Source organism: Lipotes vexillifer, unplaced genomic scaffold, assembly GCF_000442215.2.
Source record: "Lipotes vexillifer unplaced genomic scaffold, Lipotes_vexillifer_v1.1 scaffold1055, whole genome shotgun sequence".
Lineage (NCBI taxonomy): Eukaryota > Metazoa > Chordata > Mammalia > Artiodactyla > Lipotidae > Lipotes > Lipotes vexillifer.
In genome coordinates this window covers 1,734,401-1,743,115 of record NW_006785407.1, presented here as the reverse complement: position 1 = coordinate 1,743,115, position 8,715 = coordinate 1,734,401, and the positions used below count along the sequence as shown (strand labels likewise).

The window sequence follows — 8,715 nt, the reverse complement described above, 5'->3', positions numbered from 1 at the left end:
ATGGCCGTATGAACTACCTGGTACCTGGCAGAATCAACACTATACTGTTTGGTTCTTGTACCACTTGAGGAAATACATTCCTGGATGTATCTTCAAGCCTTAATATCAATATACTCATAAAACCAAAATTCCACAGAATGTTTATTTTCATGTATCACCCAAATCTCTCTTAAATCATCACCATGTTTTCTAATTTTCCAGGCAGTCTGGGTAAAATATAGTTTGACTTCAGTTAAAACTTTGGTTAAAAATGTTAACTTTTAAAGTCCTCCAAGACACTCACACTTGAAAAAAAAAACTACTTGCCTAATCATCATACCCTGCTACCTACTAGACCTACCACTCATTCTTTTTAGTTTACTGTCACCTGCTCTAAAAAAGGGTACTTTACAAACACCCCCTGTCCAAGGTCAAAAATGAATCTCTCTATATGTGTAACTGATTCACTTTGTTATAAAGCAGATACTAACACACCATTGTAAAGCAATTATACCGCAATAAAGATGTTAAAAAAATAAAAAATAATAAAACAAAAAAAATGAAACTCTCAACATACCTCTGTCTAATCTGGTCCAGTTTTTCAGGGTCTGTAATAACCACTTGTACACCAAGCTTCATTTTTGTTTTCTGCAGGCTGAAGTCAAGGCAAGCAATTTTTGCGTTCACTATTCTCTTGGGCATGCCTAAAATTGAACATAACGTTAAGTACCTTTACAGTAACTATAACGCTGTTACCTTTTATACACCACACCTATCCTTAGAGACCTGCAGAGATTTTAAATTGTTATATGTAAACACACGAATTTAGATTTTATTACTTTTAACCTTAGAAACACTTAAATGGCATTAAACACACGTGTTTTCTTTTAATTTGCATTTTTCTTAAGTTATATGTAATCAAATTACAAAAGAGGAATTGGCAACATTATGTACCATTTCCTTTTCTCTGGGCTTCACTAAAAAACAGTAAATGCACATCCTAGATAGTTCACCTGAAAATGTAGTTATACAGTCCACAAACAGCTAACTTTATCCTTTAGTATTCTCGTTACATGACCAAATCAAACCATAAGCCTTACCCTGGGATCCCACCACACAGTTGAGTGCATAGCCATTGATGAGCATACTCTCCATCTGACTTCTCCCATGGGCTTTCAGAATATTAATGGAATTGACTGGATAGCGAGGCTGGCCTCTGACATCCGTGTATTTAACAGCAAGTACAGCATCTACCACCATATTAGCAAAGAAATCACCACTTCTAAGCCCACGGTTAAGGAGAACAAGAGACTCGGGATGGACAGTGGATGCGCATGAAAATCAAGGGTAATTCAAAGGCACTTCCTTTTAGCAATCTCATCAAAGAAACAACCATTATATATGCCACCAAAATGTTAGAGCACTATTTATCACTACCTGCATGCTACTTTTACACATACTTTGTATTACCTTTCCCCCTAGGAAAGAAGGGAACAGGCAATTTCAATACAGCATCATCTGGCACAAAAACTAACACAGCGTCTTACTTTTAAAAAAGCCTAAACTTTACTGGACCATCACAAGGATACATTCCAATGATTTTGGAAGACATCGATGTCTTGGCAGCATTGACCAGGCAATCCTTTCCAAGTTCATCAGTGTTAATAATTAGATTCTCACTGATGTAACGCACTGCTTCCCTGTTTGAAGTGTGGGGAAGAAAACATAAATTCACTACTCAAAATTTTTGCTTTATCATTGTGTCAGGATGTCAGAGGCATCAATTTTCTGTTTAGCCATTTCATATAGGAGGAGGACACAAATAATCCTCCCTCTTCAGATCACGGCAATTTTAATCTATCCCATTAGCATAGCCACTAAATCTATTATTAGGAGATAACGTGGTAGTCAAATGGGAAGAAAAGGATACTGGCCCAACTTCCTACTTCAAATGTTAACTACTTAAATGCTAAAATACACCTTTTTCAAAGTAAAATTTAGTCATTAATTGAAACACTTAAAGAACAGACTGTTGGCAACTATTACATCAAATAGTATATAAAATTTTCTCTGAATGTAAACAATCTTACTTGCAAGCAAGCCGATAGCCACTAATAACTGATGTGGGATGAATTTTCTGTTTGACTAGTTCATCTGCATTTTTTAGAAGTTCTGCTGCAATAATAACCTGCAGAGAAAACATCCATTACTCTCATAATAGCCTGACATTCATTATGTGCAACACATATGTAAAAACAACACTAACACGCATCAGATATTAAGAACCAGAATGGTAACAGTGGTGAAATGCATAACTGCTTATTAGAAACCAGACAAAAAGACACCCCTACACGGTATCTTATACGCAAATAACTAAAGCCAGATAAGAGTCAGTACAACAATAGGAGACACATCCATTACTCTCCAAGATAAAGTGCTCAACATAAGCTAAATGAAGAGCCTGACCACTCAGATTATCTGTACTATTTATTTATTTATTTGGCTGTGCACGGCTTGCAGGATATTAGTTCCCCAACCAGGGACTGAACCCAGGCCCTCGGCAGTGAAAGTGCGGAGTCCTAACCACTGAACCGCCAGGGAATTCTTGATCTGTACTATTTTACCTTATTATTTAAAAAATCATCCTTCTAAGGACACCAAAAATTATTTTTTAATCAAAAAAAACTTTGAAAAAATTTTGTCTGCATCTTTTGGGGGAAATTATAGTTACATTTTAAAAACTATGTTATCAGAAACAAGTTACTTAACAAAGACCATTATTTTAGAAGAGGTAGCTTCCATTCTTACATGGCTTAAAGTTTAATCTAGAAACAACCATTTTTCTACCACAAACCACTGCTTGTTTCTTTACAGCAAATTATTATTTGCTCCTCACCAAATAATAGTGTTTCTACTACATCAAGGTGCTGGGTGATCTTCGAGGAGTTTAAATCATGTTACTGACCGCCTTTACAAACTTTCTCAAACTCCCATTTGAACTCATGAGATCACTTGTCAGCCTTTAAAATATAAAAACCTGTTGTTCTTAAAAAACTGGTAAGGTTTTAGGAATTCCTGGGCCTCAGGCTGTGAAGGGAGGAGGAAAAAACGACACTTTTTTTTTCCTTTAAAAATAAACCATTAAAAAAAATTCTGCATGATGCATGAATAATAGCTGAGAAAAAATTCGTAAAACTCGCAAAAACATTTAAAGTGAGGATTAAATTATCTCCTGTTTCTTTTCTATTTGAATTGTACAAACTAGGTATAACCACAAGTCTTCAAATTTTGTTTCTGAACCACTACCCCCAAAACAAATGACTTACCTCTGGCTTCACTTTCTGAAAGTTTGATTTTAAAAGGAATACTAGTATTTAGCCATTAGTCCATCAGTCTTTACCTACCACGGAGGTAGTTCCGTCTCCCACTTCTTTGTCTTGCAGGTCAGCGAGCTCGCAAAGAACTCTGGCTGCAGGGTGTTCCACCTCCAGTAACTTCAGGATGGTCGCACCATCATTAGTAATGGTTACATCCTAAGAAATTTCCGGGGGAGGAAAAACTGACATAATCACCCACAAAAACAGAATATCCCCTAAGTTAGAACAACCCCATTATGATACATTCACCTTCGGTATACCTTTCAACACTAGCATCCTGATAAAAACAAAGAATTTACAAAGCGAGGTGTTTATGAACCGTTTTTTCCCCTTAAAGTGACTAACACAATATTTAGATATACTTACACCAATATCATCCACTAACATTTTATCCAAGCCAACTGGACCAAGAGAACTTTTCACAATATTGGCAATCGAAGCTGCAGCCATGACTGCAGAAATGAAAAAAAGAAATCAGAAAATCCTGGATTCCAAGAGACAATCATTTCAGCCTAAAAAAAGTAACTGACTTGCAACAGCCTCTGTATTTTTCAAATCTACAAATCCATCCCAATTTGAAAATAAGCTATTAAAAGTCTAATATGGGGAGGGGAGTGGCTAGTAACATACAGTCTGAATGCAACCGCCAAGGGGACGCCAAGTGTTGTAGAGAGTACCCACTTTATTGTCTCATAAAATTAAAACATAATCTACCCTTCGACATTTCAGATTCTGCCACTCCACAAAGAACAGAAATAGATATGCATCAGCCTTTTCCTTCAGACTCTGGCAGGTTTAAGAAAAAAAAAGTTCTATTAAAATTAACAAGACTTTGTGAATCAAAAAGCGGTAAAATCCAAAGGTTCTGACTATACTTCAAATTTGTTCATGACAAAAATAGGAATCTATCAAATGACGGTACGAGGGACTGGCATTCGTGACTTCTGAAGTGTAAACCATCTCAACAATGCCTTAAGCGGTTAAAATTTACTAGATAAAATGTGTTTATCATTTAACATTCAACAAAAACTTCGTCAGCTAGCTTTGTTACAAGAAGTGGTCAGCGACAGGTGGGGTACGGACTGAATCTGCAGGAGGACCACGGGCAAGTCGTCTTGAAGAGTGGCCGATGGCCATTCGCCCCTCAGTAAAACGAGCCGTTAAAGCCAGTTCTCCCTGGTGAATGGCCCTAAAAGGAGACCCAGAGATTGTGGTGGACACCCTTCCTGATTAGCATCAAGACAAAAGGGCGCAGGGCACCCGGCCCTCTGGGACTCGAGGCGCGGCGGCACGTGTCGGTGCGCGGAGCCCGCCCTCCAGGTCGGGGCGCGCCTCGCCAGCCTCACGACCGCAGCATCCGGGCAGCTCTAGTTAAAACCGCGCTGCGCCCTCGGGAATGCCGCGCTCCGGGAAGAGGGCGCTGCCGCCCCGAGGCGCCGAGACACGCCGCGGGTCGCAGACGCCGCCCGTGCCACCCGGGGGGTCCTTTCTGGGGAGAGAAGGGAAGGCGTGAGCACGGCAGCCACGGCCCCAGCGAGGCAGGGTAGGGTGGCGCACCGTCGCAGGCCCGCCGCAGGCCTCGCCCGCCCTTACCGTTCTGGGAGCGGATCGCCTCCCCAGTGCTGCGGTCCCCGAACACGGACAAGGGCCCCTCCATCTTCGCGGCAGGGCACACGTCGAGTTTCACTCACACCGCGGGCAGCAAGCGTCTTGTCCCTGGGCCGGGCAGCGGCCACAGCAGCAGCAACTGCGCGGAACTGGCCCGAGCTACGCCGCGGGAACTGCTGGGAATTCCACTCCTCCCCGCTACCTGGCCGGGCCGCGGGGCAGGGCGGGAAAGAAAAATGGGGAGGAGGGTGGAGAATCGTGAACGCGCAGGAAGTGAGGGCCCTGAAGGGGGCGGATCCAGCACATTCGCTCAATTAGAGAGCGAATGAGAAGGGCGCGAAGGTAGGATGGCGGAAGTCAGTATCTCCGACCGCTGGAGGAAGTGGGCGCCGGGCCGAAGTTTTCCCTACTACGCACAAGTTGCGCGTGCGCATTTGCACATTCTAGTGCCTTCTAGAAAAGGTGGTCGGTAGGGCGGAGTTCTGTGACGGAACGGGGGGGTGGGGCCGTGTAAGATAGAGCCGTGGTTCTGAGCGAGTCTTAATTGGTGTTTTTGTTTTACTTAAAGGTATGAGCTAGCCAGGAGAGCACGCGACAAGTAGCAGGCTTTGTTCCCGGGCTCACGGGTATAAGTTTCATGGGTCATGTGGGAAAACGACAACCACCCTTTCTGAAAACTGCATCTCGCACTGCCCCGTCCTCCCAGAGCCCAAATGGCGTGTGCGTGTGTGTCTGCGTCCGTGTGTGTCCGACAATGATCGGTCTATGCATTGCGACCCGAGGGCCCAACTGAGGTAACGCAATGCAGTCAGTGCGTTGCACGCGGGACGCCCCCGCTGAGCTCGGCCCGACTTAACGGACCGTGAGCCAACCACCAAGCGCTTTGCTGCGAGGTGGTTGGTTGAATCCGGCGGCTGCGTGCGCCCCAGCGTAAGCGCTGATGGGAGGAGCGGAGATGACGGATTGCCCTGTCCGCCACTCAGCAGCAGGGGGCTTGTTCGGGTTCGAGGCGTCGATGACCTTACGTTCTCCTAAGGCCTTTCCCTAAGTTAATATGGCTGCGGCCGGCGAGCAGCTGGAACGTCAGTGAGGAGAGGAGGCGAGGTCTTTCCGAGGTTTTGGCTACGATTCCCCTCAGCAATGGCACTTCGGTCGGGGTTCTGGGAGCTGTTGTCGGTTTGCAGGAACCCCGGTAATTCATCTTCCCACGTCTCTCAGATTACTCCCCAGGGTCAGCACAATGTGCACATGCAGGTCGTCTTTTGCATTCAACATATACCATCGGAAAGTAAACGAGCTAACAGCATCGTGATGACACTAGTAGAAAATTAAGGACCAGGGTCTGTGATGACTACACCACGTGACCGAACATGCCTTTTGTCCCCCTTCCAGGGCGCGAAGACTGAGGGGGAGAGGATGGAGACAAGTTAGATCATATTTTTGTTTTGTCCGTTTCGTCATTTTTTTATTTTTTTTTTTTTGCGGTACGCGGGCCTTTCACTGTTGTGGTCTCTCCCGTTGCGGAGCACAGGCTCCGGACGCGCAGGCTCAGCGGCCATGGCTCACGGGCGCAGCCGCTCCGCGGCATGTGGGATCTTCCCGGACCGGGGCACGAACCCGCGTCCCCTGCATCGGCAGGCGGAATCTCAACTACTGCGCCGCCAGGGAAGCCCCCTTTCGTCATTTTTTAAAGATCCGTATGGTTGTTTACGTTCTTAGGGTGTCGGGTGGCAGCGCTGTCGACGAGTTCCAAGCCAGCGGTGAAGCCTGAAGCGGACCCGGAAGGAAATGAAGCTGTTGCCCCGGAGTTCACCAACCGGAACCCCCGGAATCTGGAGCTCTTAGCTGTAGCCAGAAAAGAGCGGGGCTGGGGGACAGTGTGGCCCTCCCGCGAGTTCTGGCACAGGTAATTAACTCTGCTAGGTATTGACCACAGAGCATGCATGGTGCTCTGCAAATTATTTTCATCAGTTCATTTAAGGAACGTGCCAGGTAACTGCTGGCGACTCTCCTCTCGGGAAGCTGACTTGCGGTGGGTCTAGGAGGGGTTAGTGGATGGGGGCGGCAAACAATAAATACGTAGGTGTCATGGAGGAACCTGAAAGAACATAAAGTTAGAATGGGGAACTGGTTGACTAAGAGCCCTCAGAAAATAGGAAGAAGCCAAACTATCTGCCAAGAAGAGCGTTCCCAGCAAGGGAAACAGCTAGGGTGGGAATGAGCTTGGCACGTTTGGGGCACTGAAAGGCCTGCGGACCTGGAGCTCAGAGGGCCGAGAGGTAGGTAGGAGACAATCATTAGCTTTGAAAATCAAGTAAGCGCTTTAGACGCTATTCTCACTACAGTGGGAAACTCTGAGGGGATTTAAAATTTGAGCCCGAATGGAAGATCATTCTGGTTCCTTTGAGGAGAAAAAATTTTTCAGGGGGCGGTGGTAGAGACAGGAAGAACATTAGGAGTCTATTCTTTGATATAAAGATGGCCAGTTACTGAATGCTTTCTCTTTGCCAGGAGCTATGCTAGGTGCTTTATATGCATTTTCTCATTTAATCCTTAAAAGTAGTTTTTGAAGCAGGTGCAGTAATTTCCCCCATTTTACAGGAGCAGGGGAATTGAGGCTTAGGGAGACAGGAGGGGGTCAAAGAAAGGGGGCAGGCAGTTCATCCTCGAAATAATCTGAATCTTGAATACTGAATTTTTTTTTGAAATACCCAAACTATCACTTTTACTTAATATTTGGATTACTTAAATAATTGGAGATCTCTTTCCCCCCTTTTTTCCCTATCTCTCCATTCACAGTATTATCAGTATAAAATTGGAAGTGACCTTGGAGATAATGAGTCCTACCCCTTTGTTGCACTAATGGTTTAAGACAAGGATCAGCAAACTATGGCTCCTGAGCCAAAGCTGGCTTGCAGGCTAAATATTGTTACATTTTTTTTTAAAGATTTAAAAAAATGCAAAGAATATTTTGTAGTGTGAAAATTGTGTAAAATTCAAAGTTCATTATCCACAAAGAAAGTTTTATGGGCACCCAGCCACCACTCATTCTTACCTGGCTGTTCTGGTATTACTGTGGCTGAGTTGAGCAGTTGACCCATGTTGTTACCTGAAAACTAGGTTCACCTCTTGGTGGATGTCAAGCCAGAAGACACAAGCAAGCCAAAGATCAGGAGAAGGAAGGATTTATTACTTGCAGCAAGTAAGGAGAACCCCGGGGATCTTCCCCAAAGCAGGGTCACGCGGAACAGCAAAACTGGGGGAGCTTTAAACCAAGGGTACAAGCATATTCATGAAGGGGCTTGAGCAGAGGAGAATTCAGCATAGAATTGGGGCCAGGGTCGACAGAGTCCTAGCGTTAGTTGATTGAAGTCACAGGGGTCAACATAGTCATTTCCATCCTCCACCTGAGGATGGAGAAACTTAAAGACGGTATCAGATTGTTATATATTTCCCTTGAGGAGGAACTAGGACTCTGTTTTACCACTGGACTGTTGTTTCTTGACTGCTTTTCCTTTGTTCCTGCATTCCCTTACTTCCCTTAAGATCATTAATTACTGAGACCTGTTCAAGAGCAGGCTTTGTGGCGAAGCTTAGATCACAAAATGGCTTAGGCCCAAAATGGCTTCTCTTATGTGAAGAAAGACATGCCTAGTTCTCTTTTTCCAGGGACCCACTACCCTCTCTGCTTACAGTATGGCCTGCAAACCATAAAATATTTACTATCTGATCCCTTACAGAAAGAGGGTGT

At 44.6% G+C, this 8,715-nt stretch overlaps 2 protein-coding genes across 2 annotated transcripts in view; one reads left to right on the top strand and one right to left on the bottom strand.

Annotated features, from left to right (window-relative positions):
• Positions 1-556: 556 nt before the first annotated feature.
• On the bottom strand, positions 557-5,133 carry LOC103077197 (T-complex protein 1 subunit alpha-like; the record flags this gene model as incomplete). Its single annotated transcript, XM_007457590.1, has 7 exons — positions 4,950-5,133; positions 3,723-3,808; positions 3,384-3,512; positions 2,070-2,167; positions 1,569-1,679; positions 1,080-1,261; positions 557-683 (listed from the first exon to the last, which is right to left on the bottom strand). Coding segments are annotated over exons 1-7 (797 nt in total), but the record flags the coding sequence as incomplete, so codon positions are not given.
• A 971-nt stretch (positions 5,134-6,104) lies between these two features.
• MRPL18 (mitochondrial ribosomal protein L18) overlaps positions 6,105-8,715 on the top strand; it is a 6,639-nt gene continuing 4,028 nt past the window's right edge. Inside the window, exons 1-2 of the mRNA XM_007457589.1 lie at positions 6,105-6,156; positions 6,684-6,870. Coding sequence (XP_007457651.1) covers positions 6,105-6,156; positions 6,684-6,870 — 239 coding nt within the window. The remainder of the gene's footprint in view (positions 6,157-6,683; positions 6,871-8,715) is intronic.